Source organism: Salmo trutta, chromosome 22 (genome assembly GCF_901001165.1).
Source record: "Salmo trutta chromosome 22, fSalTru1.1, whole genome shotgun sequence".
Taxonomy (NCBI): Eukaryota; Metazoa; Chordata; class Actinopteri; order Salmoniformes; family Salmonidae; genus Salmo; species Salmo trutta.
This window is the reverse complement of record NC_042978.1, coordinates 31,267,583-31,286,511: the sequence shown is the minus strand read 5'-3', so window position 1 is coordinate 31,286,511 and position 18,929 is coordinate 31,267,583. Positions and strand designations below refer to the sequence as shown.

The 18,929-nt window shown below is 42.7% G+C and overlaps 1 protein-coding gene across 4 annotated transcripts in view; it reads left to right on the top strand.

Moving 5' to 3' along the window:
* The window catches only part of LOC115158577 (zinc finger protein 644), a 34,336-nt gene extending 24,790 nt beyond the window's left edge, over positions 1 to 9,546 (top strand). For 3 of the 4 annotated variants that reach the window (XM_029707698.1, XM_029707697.1, XM_029707699.1), the window contains 3 exons: positions 1,233 to 1,358; positions 3,613 to 3,718; positions 8,256 to 9,546. In XM_029707698.1, coding sequence (XP_029563558.1) covers positions 1,233 to 1,358; positions 3,613 to 3,718; positions 8,256 to 8,685 — 662 coding nt within the window. In that variant the 3' untranslated portion in view covers positions 8,686 to 9,546. Of the gene's footprint in view, positions 1 to 1,232; positions 1,359 to 3,612; positions 3,719 to 7,198; positions 7,265 to 8,255 lie in introns of all 4 variants that reach the window. The other variant, XR_003868689.1, reaches the window with a different exon arrangement.
* The last annotated feature ends 9,383 nt before the right edge of the window (positions 9,547 to 18,929 follow it).

Below are 18,929 nucleotides of genomic sequence, written 5' to 3'. Positions count from 1 at the left end.
AAAAAAGGATTTTTTTTAGATGTCCATCTCAATTCTACTGATTGGCCGTTCTGTGGCTGACATTGTTGAATGTCATAGTTACTTTTTACATAATAGCTGAATGCTGAAACCTTAAAGGGAGAATAGACTGACTCATGCATTCAGATTTAATCATCTAACTAAGGCTTTTACACCATTTAGGTGTAATCAGTGTTATGTTAAATGGAGATTTAACACATACAGTGGGGAGAATACTGTATAATATATACTTAAGCTTTTTTAAGGACATTAGTTAATTAACCAAGAAGAGATTCATTTTGCACATGCAATTGTTGCAAACGATTTGCAGGTAATTTAAATAACCTTTAGTGGCTTGTCATGGTTAAAAAACACCTCTGTAGCAGATGTTTTCCCCCCTATTAGGTGTGAAATGAATGGGAAGCTGTCGCTATCATTTTCACACCACTGCCAGTAGCTTCAGGACAGCCTGCATAGAAACTTGGTGTGGGCTTGTCATCCAATCAAATCTGCTCTAAAGGGTGTACAGAGAGACCTTTCCTAATCAAACGCTTTTACGATTTAACATGCTCTAGATGTAGCCTGTAGTGACATGCCAAACCATTGTAATTCATGTGCAATATTGACACAATCAGCACAGTATGAATTTCTTATCATAGCCTAAATCAAATTCTAAACCCAGGTGAAAATAGGCACCCTGGAGTCCTTAGATTGTGATAAACATTACTGTCAACAATACATCTCCAACTGCAGACTGCAAAACAGATCTTCCCAATATGAAAACAGATGGAGGGAGAGGTGATGGCACTCAGGGAATAGCAGTTTTACTTCATGTTCATTTCTATGTGCTCTGTAGTCACTTTTAGCCATATTTCTTCAGATTTTTCCTCACAGTCACCTCAACTCACCTCCAGATTATATTTGTAAAAGACGCTCATCAAAGACCCTGAAACCAAACAATTTATTTAGATGTAATGTGTGTAGAAGTTGAACAAACAAAATGTCTCTAATGGAAGATAACTGTTAATGAAGTAAAAAAAGAATGGAGCGAGGTTATCCGGAGGTTTAGGGGCATTTGAATAAAATGCTATACTCTTGACACTATTTCAAAGGCATTCCCTTGCAAGAACAGTGTTGTTAAGGAGTGTTTGGAACATATTTTACATTTTGACCTGAACTTGTGTGCGCTTTGCTTTCTTTTGAAATGTCTCTCTTTCCCATGTCTCACTTTCCAGAGAGAAATGAATCTAATAAGAAGATGTGCATTCACTGTAACACAACCTTCCCCAGTGCTGTTAGCCTGTCCAATCATCTTCGCGCTTATGCACGCAGGAAGAGGGTTGCCATGTTGGAAGGAACAAGTAAGTTCTCTAAGCCTGGTCAGAAAAATCAAGAAAATAAAGGCACATTTCTGAAATTACAGTATTGAATGTTCCTTGTAGAAAATGTACAGAACATTGCGTCCTATTATCTATATAGTGGACTACTTTTGACCAGAGCCCCATAGTGCTTTGGTCAAAATTAGTCCACTATATAGGTAGTGCTCTGGTCAAAAGTAGTCCAGTATATAGGTAGGGCTCTGGTCAGAAGTAGTCCACTATATAGGTAGGGCTCTGGTCAGAAGTAGTCCATTATGTAGGTAGGGCTCTGGTCAAAAGTAGTCCATTATGTAGGTAGGGCTCTGGTCAGAAGTAGTCCACTATATACAGTTGAAGTCGGAAGTTTACATACACTTAGGTTGGAGTCATTAAAACTCGTTTTTCAACCACTCCACAAATTTCTTGTTAACAAACTATAGTTTTGGCAAGTCTACTTTGTACATGACACAAGTAATGTTTCCAACAATTGTTTACAGACCGATTATTTCACTTATAATTCACTGTATCACAATTCCAGTGGCTCAGAAGTTGACATACACTAAGTTGACTGTGCGTTTAACCAACTTGGACAATTCCAGAAATTATGTCATGGCTTTAGAAGCTTCTGATAGGCTAATTGACATCATTTGAGTCAATTGGAGGTGTACCTGTGGATGTATTTCAAGGCCTACCTTCAAACTCAGTGCCTCTTTGCTTGACATCATGGGAAAATCAAAAGAAATCAGCCAAGACCTCAGAAAACAATTTGTAGACCTCCACAAGTCTGGTTCATCCTTGGGAGCAATTTCTCAACTCCTGAAGGTACCACGTTCATCTGTACAAACAATAGTACGCAAGAATAAACACCATGGGACCACGCAGCCGTCATACCGCTCAGGCAGGAGACGCGTTCTGTCTCCTAGAGATGAACGTACTTTAGTGCGAAAAGTGCAAATCAATCCCAGAACAACAGCAAAGGACCTTGTGAAGATGTTGGAGGAAACAGGTATAAAAGTTGGAGGAAACAGGTATAAAAGTATCTATAGCCACAGTAAAACAAGTCCTACATCGACATAACCTGAAAGGCCACTCAGCAAGGAAGAAGACACTGCTCCAAAACCTCCATAAAAAAACCGAGACATTCGGTTTGCAACTGCACATGGGGACAAAGATCGTACTTTTTGGAGAAATGTCCTCTGGTCTAATAAAACAAAAATAGAACTGTTTGGCCATAATGACCATCATTATGTTTGGAGGAAAAGGGGGAGGCTTGCAAGCCGAAGAACACCATCCCAACCGTGAAGCACGGGGGTGGCAGCATTATGTTGTGGGGGTGCTTTGCTGCAGGAGGGTCTGATGCACTTCACAAAATAGATGGCATCATGAGGAGGGGAAAATGATGTGGATATATTGAAGCAACATCTCAGACATCAGTCAGGAAGTTAAAGCTTGGTCGCAAATGGGTCTACCAAATGGAAAATGACCTCAAGCATACTTCCAAAGTTGTGGCAAAATGGCTTAAGGACAACAAAGTCAAGGTATTGGAGTGGCCATCACAAAGCCCTGACCTCAATCCTATAGAAAATGTGTGGGCAGTACTGAAAAAGCGTGTGCGAGCAAGGAGGCCTACAAACCTGACTCAGTTGCACCAGATCTGTCAGGAGGAATGGGCCAAAATTCACCCAACTTATTGTGGGAAGCTTGTGGAAGGCTACCTGAAACATTTGACCCAAGTTAAACAATTTAAAGGCAATGCTACCAACTACTAATTGAGTGTATGTAAACTTTTAACCCACTGGGAATGTGATGAAAGAAATTAAAGCTGAAATAAATTATTCTCTCTATTATTATTCTGACATTTCACATTCTTAAAATAAAGTGGTGATCCTAACTGACCTAAAACAGGGAATTTGTACTAGGATTAAATGTTAGGAATTGTGAAAAACTGAGTTTAAATGTAGTTGGCTAAAGTGTATGTAAACTTCCGACTTCAACTGTAGGTAGTGCTCTGGTCAAAAGTAGTCCATTATGTAGGTAGGACTCTGGTCAGAAGTAGTCCACTATATAGGTAGGGCTCTGGTCAGAAGTAGTCCACTATATAGGGAATAGGGTGCCATTTGGGACACAACCTGTGACTCTCTCTGTCCTGGTGTCAATCAGTCTTCAGAGTTGTACGGAGTAAGTCTGTAGTAAGTTGGTCTGTAATGAGTTGGTCTGTACTGACTTGGCCTGTACTGAGATGGTCTGTGTTTTCCAGCCTATTCTTGTATACAGAAGAAGCCTAGGTTGAGGGCTGGACCAAAGAAGAAACTATTCTCAGCTCTCCCACCTGCTGTTGAGGAGATGTACAGACTCACCTGCAGGTATGTAGGACCACAACAAGCTTCTCTGACACTTGTCGGTTTTGTTGGTGCCTTGATCTGTTGTGCGTTTCATCCTGCGGCCACAAGGCCGCACAAATATATCCTGGATTACCCTTTTAATACTGTGAAATGGTCATGTATTGGTTCTAAAATATACACTACATGGCCAAAGGTATGTGGACACCCCTTCAAATTAGTGGATTCAGCTATTTCAGCCACACCCGCTGACAGGTGTATAAAATCGAGCACACAGCCATGCAATCTCTATAGACAAACAGTAGCAGTAGAATGGCCTTACTGGAGAGCTCGGTGGCACTGTCATAGGATGCCACCTTTCCAACAAATCAAATCAAATGTATTTATAAAGCCCTTCTTACATCAGCTGATATCTCAAAGTGCTGTACAGAAACCCAACCTAAAACCCTAAACAGCAAGCAATGCAGGTGTAGAAGCACGTTGGCTAGGAAAAACTCCCTAGAAAGGCCAGAACCTAGGAAGAAACCTAGAGAGGAACCAGGCTATGAGGGGTGGCCAGTCCTCTTCTGGCTGTGCCGGGTGGAGATTATAACAGAACATGGCCAAGATGTTCAAACGTTCATAGATGACCAGCAGGGTCAAATAATAATAATCACAGTGGTTGTCGAGGGTGCAACAGGTCAGCACCTCATGAGTAAATGTCAGTTGGCTTTTCATAGCCGATCATTCAGAGTATCTCTACCGCTCCTGCTGTCTCTAGAGAGTTGAAAACAGCAGGTCTGGGACAGGTAGCACGTCCGGTGAACAGGTCAGGGTTCCATTGCCGCTTGCAGAACAGTTGAAACTGGAGCAGCAGCACGGCCAGGTGGACTGGGGACAGCAAGGAGTCATCAGGCCAGGTAGTCCTGAGGCATGGTCCTAGGGCTCAGGTCCTCCTCCTCCGAAAGAAAGAAAGAAAGAAAGAAAGAAAGAAAGAAAGAAAGAAAGAAAGAAAGAGAGAATTAGAGAGAGCATACTTAAATCCACACAGGACACCGGATAAGACAGGAGAAATACTCCAGGTATAACAGACTGGCCCTAGCCCCCCGACACATAAACTACTGCAGCATAAATACTGGAGGCTGAGACAGGAGGGGTCAGGAGACACTGTGGCCCCATCCGACGATACCCCCGGACAGGGCCAAACAGGCAGAATATAACCCCACCCACTTTGCCAAAGCACAGCCCCTACACCACTAGAGGGATATCTTCAAACACCAACTTACCATCCTGAGACAAGGCCGAGTATAGCCCACAAAGATCACTGCCACGGCACAACCCAAGGGGGGGCGCCAACCCAGACAGGAAGATCACGTCAGTGACTCAACCCACTCAGGTGACGCACCCCTCGTAGGGACGGCATGGAAGAGCACCAGTAAGCCAGTGACTCAGCCCCTGTAATAGGGTTAGAGGCAGAGAATCCCAGTGGAGAGAGGGGAACTGGCCAGGCAGAGACAGCAAGGGCGGTTCGTTGTTCCAGTGCCTTTCCGTTCACCTTCACACTCCTGGGCCAGACTACACTCAATCATAGGACCTACTGAAGAGATGAGTCTTCAATAAAGACTTAAAGGTTGAGACCGAGTCTGCCTCTCTCACATGGGTAGGCAGACCATTCCATAAAAATGGAGCTCTATAGGAGAAAGCCCTGCCTCCAGCTGTTTGCTTATAAATTCTAGGGACAGTTAGGAGGCCTGCGTCTTGTGACCGTAACGTACGTGTAGGTATGTACGGCAGGACCAAATTGGAAAGATAGGTAGGAGCAAGCCCATGTAATGCTTTGTAGGTTAGCAGTAAAACCTTGAAATCAGCCCTTGCCTTAATAACAGGAAGCCAGTGTAGAGAGGTTAGCACAGCAGTAATATGATCAGATTTTTTGGTTCTAGTCAAGATTCTAGCAGCCATGTTTAGCACTAACTGAAGTTTATTTTGTGCTTTATCTGGGTAGCCGTAAAGTAGAGCATTGCAGTAGTCTAACCTCACAGAACGAGACCCCCCGAGTGCTGAAGCGTGTAGCACGTACAAATCGTCTGTCCACGGTTGCAACACTCACTACCGAGTTCCAAACTGCCTCTGGAAGCAACGTCAGTACAATAACTCTTCGCTTGGGACCTTCATGAAATGGGTTTCCAAGGCCGAGCAGCCGCACACAAGCCTAAGATCACCATGCGCAATGCCAAGCGACGGCTGGTGTGGTGTAAAGCTCACCACTCTTGAGGGATGAATCATGCTTCACCATCTGGCAGTCCGAGGACGAATCTGGGTTTGGCCAGGATAACGCTACCTGTTTGGTGGAGGAGGAATAATGGTCTGGGGCTGTTATTCATGGTTTGGGCTAGGCCCCTTAGTTCCAGTGAAGGGAAATCTTAACACTGCAGCATACATTGACATTCTTGGCGATTCTGTACTTCCAACTTTGTGGCAACAGTTTGGGGAACTGTTTCAGCATGACAATGCCCCATGCACAAAGCGATGTCCATACAGAAATGGTTTGTCGAGATCAGTGTGGAAGAACTTGACTGGCCTGCACAGAAGCCAGCGGCACCAATGTGTCGGAGGAAACACCGTTCAACTGGCAACCGTGTCAACGTGCATGCGCCTGGCCCACCACAGGAGTTGCTAGAGCGTGATGGGACAAGGACATCCCGGCCGGCCAAACCCTCCCCTAACCCGGACGACGCTGGGCCAATTGTGCGACGCCTCATGGGTCTCCCGGTCGCAGCCGGCTGCGACACATCCTGGGATCGAACCCGGATCTGTAGTGACGCCTCAAGCACTGCAGTGCCTTAGACCGCTGCACCACTCGGGAGGCCCCAAAACTCCATATTAATGTCCATGATTCTGGATTGAGATGTTTGACGAGCATGTGACCACATATTGTATTGTATGAACAGTGTTGCCTCCTCAGATACTAAGTAGTAGGGGTTTAACTGTACATACCAAACCATTCGGTACCAGGACCTCGGTTCGGTCTGCCCTGTGAACCCTAATGAATACATTAAAAAACTATATTTACGCAATAAAAACACTAGGCCTATAGGCCTCTGCCTCTTGAGTAAATCCAAAAACATTTCAGGCTATTCTGTTAAAACAACTAGAGCCTATACGCATGTTGTAATCAAAATTCTAATCTTAATTGGCGCATTTCATACTGTCCTTTTGTGAGGAACTAGTTCTGTACGATGGCGAGTGGTTGGGTCGATAAACCAGAATTGGAGTATCCTCCATCATCGTTTAAATCTCCAGTTTGGGAACATTTTGGCTTCCCAGTAGATTACAATGGCGATGGACATAGAGTTGTGGATGCAACGTTAACAGTATGTTGCCACACTCAACGAGAATAGCCTATGCAGCTGCCAACACCTCAAAAATGTTGACACATTTACACCGATATTACCCCGGTATACCGGAGCAAGACGGAAACGCAAATAAACAATAACTCAACATCATCTCCCCTTTGCATTCAAGCTGATTCTGATTCTGACCGGACCAAAGCTGATTCTGACCAGGCTAAAGAAATTACAAGAGCGATAGGTAGGCTATGTTTATATTTTTTACAGCCTTTGATTTATAGCTGCGCAAATGCACCCATTCTCGGAGGTTGAGAATAGGGGGTTTCAGCACCTTGTGAAAGTGCTCGAACCACGTTATGAACTTCCCTCTTGCATCGCACCCATTTCAGAAAACAGGTAGTACCCGCTCTATATAAGCAAACCAAAGCCTAAGTTTACAATGAATTGCACGCATTGACCACCTATCACATTACCCCAGAGTGGTAGATGTACCGTGCTAAAGACACAGCCTCATTATGAGATTCACAAGTGCATATCTGGTACTGAAGGAGGCAGTTGCATGGTGCGTTCGAACCAAGTGGGAAGTGGGAATTTACCACATACGAATGGGGGAAAAAATTGACTTTAACGCCCCTCCAACTGGTATATACTAGTGGGAAACTCGTCTATCATCCTGAGCACCCACTTCTCCCACATGGTAACCTCTGATGTCACCTACTAAGGAAATGGCTTCTATAACAGCATTTTCAGCAGTTATATGCAACAACAAAAGATTTATAAAAAGCAATCTATTAATGTGGTTTTTGAACTCTATCATTTGTTTACAAGCATGATAGCTGTACTTTTAGTGTATGGTTGACACAGCTTGTTGGCCATTAGCCAATCAGCATTTCTCAACAAGTTCAATCACACGAATGCATCCAACTGGCATTTATGACTTCACAACTGGTAAATTCCCACCTCCTACATGGTTACAAATGCATCAGAGTGCAAACTTGAGAGCCCCAACATAACAATCCGGTCACAACAAACAATGCAAGTAACATTGTGAATGCTGAACATTGTGAATGGCATTTCATTTTACCACTGTACCGAAACCAAACCGCAATACGCACCGAACCGTGGGTTTGGTGAACCGTTACACCCCTACTAAATAGTATCCATATGTCTGCAAACCTAACCTAGCCTACCCTACCTTAACCAAACCTAACCTAGCGCTCTCTCCCATGCAGATTCTGTGACCTGGTCTTCCAGGGTCCTCTGTCCGTCCAGGAGGATTGGATCAAGCACTTACAAAGACACCTCATGCACACCAGTGTCCCTCATACAGGGGCTGGCATGGTAGAGGTCCTGGGACTACACAAAGAGATGTCCTCCTTTCCCCCCCAGCAGCACCCCTGTCTGGAGCACCCAATGTCCAAATTGCACCCCACAGCCCACGAGCCACTGGAGCACCCCTGCTTCGAACACCCCTCTCATCATGATCACCCCTCTCCCCAGCAGGAACCCCCCTTGCCCAATGAGCACCCCGAAACCCACGAGCACCCTGAGCCACATGATGAGCACTCCTTGCATTATGCATATCCCTCATCCAATGAGCACCCCAGCCTGGAGCAGCACACGGCCACGCCCCCTCCGGAGCTTCTTCCAGTGGCTTCCTGAGCTAAGGGGTTGTTTACAACATTTTCACTTTAGATCTTTATCCTGCACATGTAAATATGGATAGATACATAGAAATATATATAGAGATAAATACAAATATTCTAAAGCTATATATATATATATATATGTTTTTCTTAATATGCACATGGACCTACTAGCCCTTCTCTCTATTTTATAAGACCTGTATCTATACTATATTGTAGATGATAGATCTTGTTACTTAGACGTACAGAACCGTTACAGAATTTACAGTTACAGAGAATTCTACTTGAGATGCAAAAAGGCCAACAACATTTGCTGAAGCTTGAACGGCCGTCAGTTCAGAACGTTGTATCTCAACTTTTTTTTACCTAATGTATGCAGTGCTGTTACCTCTTCTACTCTACTACGTTTAAGTGAAGTTTTACTTACAGATAATCTTGCCATATTGCAACATGGACGCATGTTAAATGTGTCTTCTTGTTTCCTTCTTTACACTGTTTAGCAGTCAGTCAGAACTTTGAACCCAATACCAATGGGGTGGCAGGTAGCCTAGTGGTTAGAGCGTTGGGCCAGTAACCAAAAGGTTGCTAGATTGAATACCTGAGCTGACAAGGTAAAAATCTGTCGTTCTGCCCCTGAACAAGGCAGTTAAACCAATGTTCCTAGCCAGTCATTGTAAATAAGAATTTGTTCTTAACTGACTTGCCTAGTTAAATAAAAATAAACCAAAAGAGACAACTCACACCTCAGCATTGTGATAATGGTAAATGCTTTGCCCATTACTTTGAGGCTATTCTCATTGACAAACATTTAAGGAGACAGCGTGATAAGATTTAAATTTACACAACATGTACAGTACCAGTAAAAAGTTTGGACACACCTACTCATTCAAGGGTTTTTATTTTTTACTATTTTCTACATTGTAGAATAACAATGAAGACATCAAAACTATGAAATAACACAAATGGAATCACATAGTAACCAAAAAAAAAGTTAAACAAATTAAAATATATTTTATATTTGAGATTCTTCAAAGTAGCCACCCTTTGCCTTGATGACAGCTTTGCACACTCTTGGCATTCTCTTGACCAGCTTCACCAGGAAATATTTTCCAACAGTCTTGAATGAGTTCCCACATATGCTGAGCACTCGTTGGCTGCTTTTTCTTCACTCTGCGATCCAAATTATCCTAAACCATCTCGATTGGGTTGAGGTCGGGTGATTGTGGAGGCCAGGTCATATGATGCTGCAGTCCATCACTCTCCTTCTTGGTCAAATAGCCATTACACAGCCTGGAGGTGTGTTGTGTCATTGTCCTGTTGAAAAACAAATGATAGTCCCACTAAGCGCAAACCAGATGGGAGGGCGTATCGCTGCAGAATGCTGTGGTAGCCATGCTGGTTGTGTGCCTTGAATTCTAAATTAATCACTGACAGTGTCACCAGCAAAGCACCCCCACACCATCAAACCTCCTCCATGCTTCACAGTGGGAGCCACTCAAATCAAATTGTATTGGTCACATACAGGTGCGGGTGTAGCGAAATGCGTGTGCTTCTAGCTCAAACAGTGCAGTAATATCTAACAAGTAATATCTAACAAATTACACAACATATACCCAATACACACAAATATAAGTAGGAATGAATTAAGACTATATACATATGGACTAGTGATGTCAGAGTGGAACAGACTAAGATACAGTAGAATAGTATCGGAAACAGTATATACATATGAGATGAGTAATGCAAGATATGTAAACATTTAAGTGAATGACATACCGTAGAATAGTATAGAAAACAGTACATACAGTTGAAGTTGGAAGTTACATACACCTTAGCCAAATATATTTAAACTCAGTTTCACAATTACTGACATTTAATCCTAGTAAAAATTCCATGTCAGTTAGGATCACCACTTTATTTGAAGAATGTGAAATGTCAGAATAATAGTAGAGAGAATGATTTAGTTCAGCTTTTATTTCTTTCATCACATTCCCAGTGGGTCAGAAGTTTACATACACTCAATTAGTATTTGGTAGCATTGCCTTTAAATTGTTTAACTTGGGTCAAACGTTTCAGTAGCCTTCCACAAGCTTCCCACAATAAGTTGGGTGAATTTTGGCCCATTTCTCCTGACAGAGCTGGTGTAACTGAGTCAGGTTTGTAGGCCTCTTTGCTCGCACACGCTTTTTCAGTTATGCCCACACATTTTCTATAGGATTGAGGTCAGGGCTTCGTGATGGCCACTCCAATACCTTGACTTTGTTGTCCTTAAGCCATTTTGCCACAACTTTGGAAGTATGCTTGGGGTCATTGTACATTTGGAACACCCATTTGCGACCAAGCTTTAACTTCCTGACTGATGTCTTGAGATGTTGCTTCAATATATCCACATAATTTTGTGAAGTGCACCAGTCCCTCCTGCAGCAAAGCACCCACACAACATGATGCTGCCACCCCCGTGCTTCACAGTTGGGATGGTGTTCTTCGGCTTGCAAGCCTCCCCCTTTTTCCTCCAAATATAACGATGGTCATTATGGCCAAACAGTTCTATTTTATTTCATCAGACCAGAGGATATTTCTCCAAAAAGTACGATCTTTGTCCCCATGTGCAGTTGCAAACCGTAGTCTGGCTTTTTTATGGCGGTTTTGGAGCAGTGACTTCTTCCTTGCTGCGCGGCCTTTCAGGTTATGTTGATATTGGTCTCGTTTTATTGTGGATATAGATACTTTTGTACCTGTAACCTCCAGCATCTTCACAAGGTCCTTTGCTGTTGTTCTGGGATTGATTTGCACTTTTCGCACCAAAGTACGTTAATCTCTAGGAGACAGAACGCTTCTTCTTCCTGAGCGGTATGATGGATGCGTGGTCCCATGGTGTTTATACTTGTGTACTATTGTTTGTACAGATGAACGTGGTACCTCCAGTTGTTTGGAAATTGCTCCCAAGGATGAACAAGACTTGTGGAGGTCTACAATTTTTTTTTTAGGTCTTGGCTGATTTCTTTTGATTTTCCCATGATGTCAAACAAAGAGGCACTGAGTTTGAAGGTAGGCCTTGAAATACATCCACATGTACACCTCCAATTGACTCAAATTATGTCAATTAGCCTATCAGAAGCTTCTAAAGCCATGACATACTACTCTGGAATTGTCCAAGTTGTTTAAAGGCACAGTCAACTTAGTGTATGTAAACTTCTGACCCACTGGAATTGTGATACAGTGAATTATAAGTGAAAGTATCTAAACAATTGTTGGGAAAATGACTTGTGTCATGCACAAAGTAGATGTCCTAACCGACTTGCCAAAACTATAGTTTGTTAACAAGAAATTTGTGGAGTGGTTGAAAAATGAGTTTTAATGACTCCAACCTAAGTGTATGTAAACTTCAGACTTCAACTGTACATATGAGATGAGTAATTCCAGATATGTAAACATTATTAAAGTGACTAGTGTTCCATTCCTTAAAGTGGCCAGTGATTCCTAGTCTATGCCTATTGGCAGCAGCCTCTAATGTTCTAGTGATAGTTGTTTCACAGTCTGATGGCCTTGAGATAAAAGCTGTTTTTCAGTCTCTCTGTCCCAGCTTTGATACACCTGTACAGACCTTGCCTTCTGGATGATAGCGGGGTGAACAGGCAGTGGCTCGGGTGGTTGATGTCCTAGATTATATTTTTGACCTTCCTGTGACATAGGTGTCCTGGAGGGCGGGTTGTTTGCACCCGTGTGGAGATAATCCGTTCACCTACTTTGCGTCTCACAAAGACACGGCGGTTGGAACCAAAAATCGCAAATTTGGACTCATCAGACCAAAGGACAGATTTCACCAGTCTAATGTCCATTGCTCATGTCTCTTGGCCCAAGCAAGTCTCTTCTTATTATTGGTGTCCTTTAGTAGTGGTTTCTTTGCAGCAATTCAACTATTAAGGCCTGATTCACACAGTCTCCTCTGAACAGTGAATGTTGAGATGTGACTGTTACTTGAACTCTGTGAAGCATTTATTTGAGCTGCTATCTGAGGTGCAGTTAACTCTAATGAACTTATCCTCTGCAGCAGAGGTACCTCTGGGTCTTCCTTTCCTGTGGCAGTTTCAGCATAGCGCTTGATGGGTTTTGCGACTGCATTTGAAAAAAACTTACAAAGCTCTTGAAATGTTCCACATTGACTGACCTTCATGTCTTAAAGTAATGATGGCCTGTCATTTCTCTTGCTTATTTGAACTGTTCTTGCAATAATATGGACTTGGTCTTTTACCAAATAGGGGTGGTATACAGAAAAATGCCCTAACTTGTCACAACACAACTGATTGGCTCAAACGTGTACTTTAAACAAGGCACACCTGTTAATTGAAATGCATTCCAGGTGACTACCTCATGAAGCTGGTTGGAGAATGCCAAGAACACCGTGAAAAGCTGTCAAGGCAAAGGGTGGCTACTTTAAAGAATCTCAAATATTATATTTTTATTTGTTTAACACTTTAGTTACTACATGATTCCATATGTGGCATTTCATAATTTTGATGTCTTCACTATTTAACAATGTAGAAAATAGTAAAAAATTAGAATTAAAACCTTTGAATGAGTAGGTATGTCCAAACTTTTGACTGGTACTGTATATTCACTTTCTGGATCTGCAGCTCCAAATTTACCGTAAAAATCAGTATCACAGTTATCACTAACCTTGTAACATTGCATACTGTTCGACAATGCAAACAACTTTTCCTCTAAAACATATTAGCTACACTTGAATAATGCAACGATTCACAAGTATATAGACAATTAAGGGGTTTATTTTCATGTTCGTACACGCATTAAATGTAGCTTGCAAGACACTACACAGATAGCATGTTAGCATATCAAACATGAACAATTCCCCTCTCATTCGAATACGAAAGTACAGTTTCAGCACATGAAAGTTACCTTAGAACAAACCAGGCTTCATTTGATCAGTATCATGGAAGTCATTATATGAGGTCAATGCAAAATTGCGAGTGAAAAGTTTTTCCTGGTGAGTTGATCAGCTTCTTGCTGCATGCTTCTTGACTGGATTGTGACTCTGAGCAGCCAAACCAGGAAAACACAGTTCAGCTTCCCTTTCTTAAAGCTACGGTGACAATTTCAGAACGTAACCGGCTGTTACTGCAATTTCAGGTGAAAGCTCAATAAAACAAGTCTACAAATATAATGAAAATGTCTTTACATTTCAGCTGTATCAAAAACATTGCTCTGCTATTACTATTTTAACTGTTTGAATGTTGGGCTCAAGGAGACAATTCTGTTTACACTGCCCTGCTTAGTGGGAGGAAACTGTCGGGCGAGTGTCATGTGCGAGCTCCGGAGGTAGCATTTGAGACGTGAGAAATAAGCAAGTTTACATTAGTTGTCTCAAGAATCGATACCTCTCAAGAATCTCTCGAAATGATCCTTAAAGGGATATTTCGGGATTTTGGCAATGGCCCCTTATCTATTTCCCCAGAATCAGATGAAATATTGGATACCTTGTTTATGTCTCTGTGACAAGTATGAAGGAAGTTAAGAGGTAGTTTTGCAATTCAATGCTAACTAGCATTAGCGCAATGGCTGGAAGTCTATGGGTATCTGCTAGCAATGACTGGAAGCGTTAACGCTAGTTACTGTAGAAATTGCGCTAGCACAAGTTAGCAACTTCCTTCATACTGTATACAAATGGTATCCACAATTTCATCTGACTCTGGGGAAGTAGATAAAATCACGAATTATCCCTTTAATTCTCATCAATGAGAATAGACCCTTTAACTGTAGCCATAGGAGCCATAATCAGAATACAGGGTCAATCATTCATATCACAAATTATATGCATTGCTAAAACTGTCCTTATTGTATGTATGGACACAATATCTGCTTTCTCCAACGTTTATGCTGATTATTTACTATTTGTCTTGTTCTGACTTAAACAGTAGGCTAACTGCAATTACGATATGTTCTAATTTTATGTTAATCAAGCAAAGATCTCTAAAGATCAATATTAGATTTTATTTACTGAAATATTCTAAACAAGTTTGAATGTTGGGTTACTGGATTTGTGTAGAGTGTAATCTGAGTAGCCCATCAATATCATGCAATGCAATCTTGCATCTGAAGTGTTTCATGGGTATGGATTTGCTTCAAACCACTGCTTCATTATTTTAACTATCAACTTTTGCTTATTTGCTAACGCTGTCAAATACGCATACAGAAGCAGTGGATTAAAGCTACCTACTGCGCACACACTGGTTGAATCAACGTTGTTTCAATGTAATTCGTCAACATATTGTGCTGTGGACTCAACGTGGAAAATACATTGGATTTGAAAGAAGTCAGTTAACTAGGCAAGTCAGTTAAAAACAAATTCTTATTCACAATGACAGCCTATCCCAGCCAACTGTGCGCCACCCTATGGGACTCCCAAACACGACCAGATGTGATACAGCCTGGATTCAAGCCAGGGACTGTAGTGATGCCTCTTGCACTGAGATGCAGTGCCTTAGACCGCTGCGCCACTCGGGAATATCATGAATTTGGCATGCTATTTATAGGGCTAATGGTAACTAATTCTAAACTTACAAAGATGCAATCAACCTTGGACGAATGATAGAATACCTAGCTTCACGTTGAAATGATGGTGTCCTTTGGGCAAATCAAATGTTAATGTAGCCTATGTAAACCCAACCTCACTCCAAATTTACTTTCACAATCAGCTTGTGTGAGAAAAGTTAGAGGAGTTATTTAGTTATTTGGGCCTAGGTTGTCTACACAAATTAGTATGGAATCAATGTCTAAATGTCTTGACATAATAGCTCAGCTGAGTCGAACACATCTTGGTTCTGAAGCTAAGCAGAGTACATAGTGTTAGGTATCTGGCTGGTAGACTTGTTCTCACTGAAGTGCATTATCCTTTATATAACAGTAGGAGTCAATGTTAAGGCAGGAATTGTTGGACGGTAGCTTCACATTTTATTTCAATATACCTCTTTATTTATGTCGATAGCATGACGTTGAAACAATGACGTCGATTCCAACATATCATTTTACCATTAAGTTCAAATAAACAATTTTAACATTTACATAGTTCTGATGATTATGTTGAAATGAGATTGATGTAACAACCTGTTAGTCAGGTTAAGTCAATGTATTTAAGTTGAATTTTTACCCTCATTTCAATGTTTAAGTTAAGACGCTGGTTAAAATGAGATGAAAACAGTACTGGATGATGACATTCTTCAAATGGATTTTCAATGTTGATTCCATGTCACAATACATTGTCGAATTACATTGATTCAACCAGTTTGTGCCCAGTGGGTAGTCTCTCTTCCATAAAAACATTAAGATGTAAGACAAAAGATTAAGCAAGGCTGAGATAGTGGTGAAATATTGCTTTAAGGCATTTCTTAGGCCTAGTTAATGAAGCACATTCTTCTGTGCCGTTCTTTGATGATTCAACACCGCCAAGCACTACTTTCTAATATTATGGAGAACTTAACTTTCCCTTCCGAAATTGATTTTACAGACCAATAAAAGGACTAGGAGCATTTTAATCTAAGTCAAGTTACAATGTAAATCACATTTTCATGGTGCTTAAACTTCCAGATATATATTATATTATGCTAAGTAAAATACATAAGCTTAATGTTTTATTCATCTGGACAGCACTAGATGATGTCTGAGAGATGTGAATGTACTGCAATAAGGTCTGGTTGGTTTAACATCCATACCTCATTTTGGATGTATTAAGAAAGAAGGCTCTATATACCATGTATTCATTCAGCTTTCTGTAGTAAATATAGCAAGAACTTGCTGAAATAAAATACTGAAATAAAATACTTGAATTGGCCTTTTTAGTTGTTAATTTGCTTCATATATTTTAACTTGTTCAAGTACATCAAGTACATTTTCCCCCCAAGTACATTTTCCCCCCAATTTTTGTTTTGTTATGTGCTTTTTATAATTATTGGTCTCTCACCCCCTAACAAATCCTGCTGACTTGGTCTATACAGTTGTTGCTCTACAGAAGAAATATACACTGATTTTATATAACCTGCCATTCACCTTTTGTTTTTAGCTTTTGTGAGTAGAATGTTTGGTTGGTGTGACTCTGTTTTATCATAACCATTTCTGGGTTCCTCGTAGGGCTCTGATCAAAAGTATTGCATTATATAGGGAATAGCAGGCCATTTGGGATGCACCCCACATCTGCTAGAAACCCAACCCATGGCACAGGGGGCCAACCCTGCAGTTTATCCTGGACGATCAAAGCTGTACAAACCAATTGTCATCATGTTCCTCCGGAGGGGATTCTCAAGTACATTAATGCTCCTTCTCAGGGAAATAATTGTGCCACTCTGCGACTTCATTAGGTCTCCTGGCTGTTTCAAAAGATGATCTCTGCGGAGGTTGGGAGCCACGTCGCGGGCAGACAGCGTCCCAAGGGGCCCCATGAATAAAAAACAGAGAGAGATTATAATGAGATTGTGCCAGCCATGACCAGGAGTGGGGTTTTTATTATTTCACTGGCAACCAGGAGAGAGAGAAAGAGAGAGTGGGAGAGAGGAGGAGAGGAACATAAATGTGTTATGGTGGAAGGAGCCACAATGGCCATCTGCCATAGTGGTGCGGTGATAGCTAGTAGCAGACCATGCTTCTGCCATAGTGGTCCGGTGGTAGCTAATAGCAAACCAGAGCACTAGGGCCTGAGAATCAACATCATCCCCTTATTCCCCTGATTGAATAAAGAGAAAACATGTAACGTATATGCAGCGAGTCAGGAAGCAGGTGCGGAAGGTGAGTTTAATAATAATAAACATGAAGATAACACAAAACAGGAGAAGCTTACTGAACGTAACCAAAACCAATACTGCCTGATGACTGAAGCTACTGAGGTCTATATGAAAGGAGAGTAATCAGGGTGGTGATGAAGTTCAGGGGAGCAGGTGTGCGCAATGATGGTTGGCAGGTGTGCGCAATGTGGGTTGCCAGGACCGGTGGTTAGTAGACCGGAGACGATGAGCGCTGGAGGGAGGGAACAGGAGTAGGCGTGACAGTACCCCCCGACGCACGGCTCCAGCCGCAGGACGATGACAGCCAAGAGAACAGCCTCGAGGGCGAGGAGCGGACCGGTCCGGACGTCGGAGATGGAAATCCCGGATGATGTTAGGGTCCAGGATGTCCGCCACTGGGACCCAAGTGTGCTCCTCAGGACGTACCCTTCCCAGTCCACCAGGTACTGGAGCCGACCCCCACAACATTGGGATTCCAGCAGGGACCTAACAGCATAGGCGGGGGTCCCCTCGATGTCCAGGGGAGGCGGAGGGGTGTCGCGGGGGACAGCATCATCCAGGGGACCAGGAACCAACAGCCTGAGGGAAACTTGACAGGAGGGTGAGATTCGGTAGTTAGTGGGGAGTTGTAATCTGTGGGTTACCTCATTGACCCTCCGGAGGACTTTGAAGGGCCCAACAAACCGGGTCAGCCCGGTGGAGGAGTGATGCAGTGAATTCTGGGTGTACTCTGCCCAGGGAAGGAACCGGGCCCATTCCTCCTGACGGTCCTGGCAGGGACTCCTAAAGAACCTCCCCAGGTCTTGGTTCATTCTCTCCACCTGCCTGTTGGACTGAGGCCGGTACCCAGAAGTGAGGCTGACCGTCAGCTTCTCCATTAGGGCTCTCCATACCCGTGATGTGAATTAGGAGCCACGGTCGGAGACAATGTCCTCTGAAAGGCACAGTGCCGGAAGACCTGCTACAGCAGTGCCTCAGCGACCTGGAGAGTGGTAGTGAGACCAGAGAGAGGGATAAAACAGCTGGATTTAGAGAATCTGTCCACAACAAACATAATAGTAGTGAAACCATCAGAAGAGGGGAGATAAGTGACAAAGTAAATAGACAGATGAGAAGGAGGAGTTTACCTGCTGGGGCGTGCCAGGGTGTTTTAGTTCAGGCACATACGGAGCATAAGTTGAAATAGCGAGCAACGTCCTGAACCAAGGTGGGCCACCAGTACTTTACAGAGATCGATTGAATAGTGTGTGTGATACCTGGGTATCCAGCGACAGGAGATGTGTGCACCCAGGTCAACAGCCGATCCCTTACCTTCGTGGGAACGTGGTGCGCTCCGGAGGGCAGACTGACTGAGCTCCACAAGTTGTCTGTATTGTGGTACTTTAGGACATTACATATCGACCTGTCCAGTAAAAGACCAGGCTCATCCGTAGGTACGAGTACGCTGTTGGGCCATACAGGGAGTCTCCCA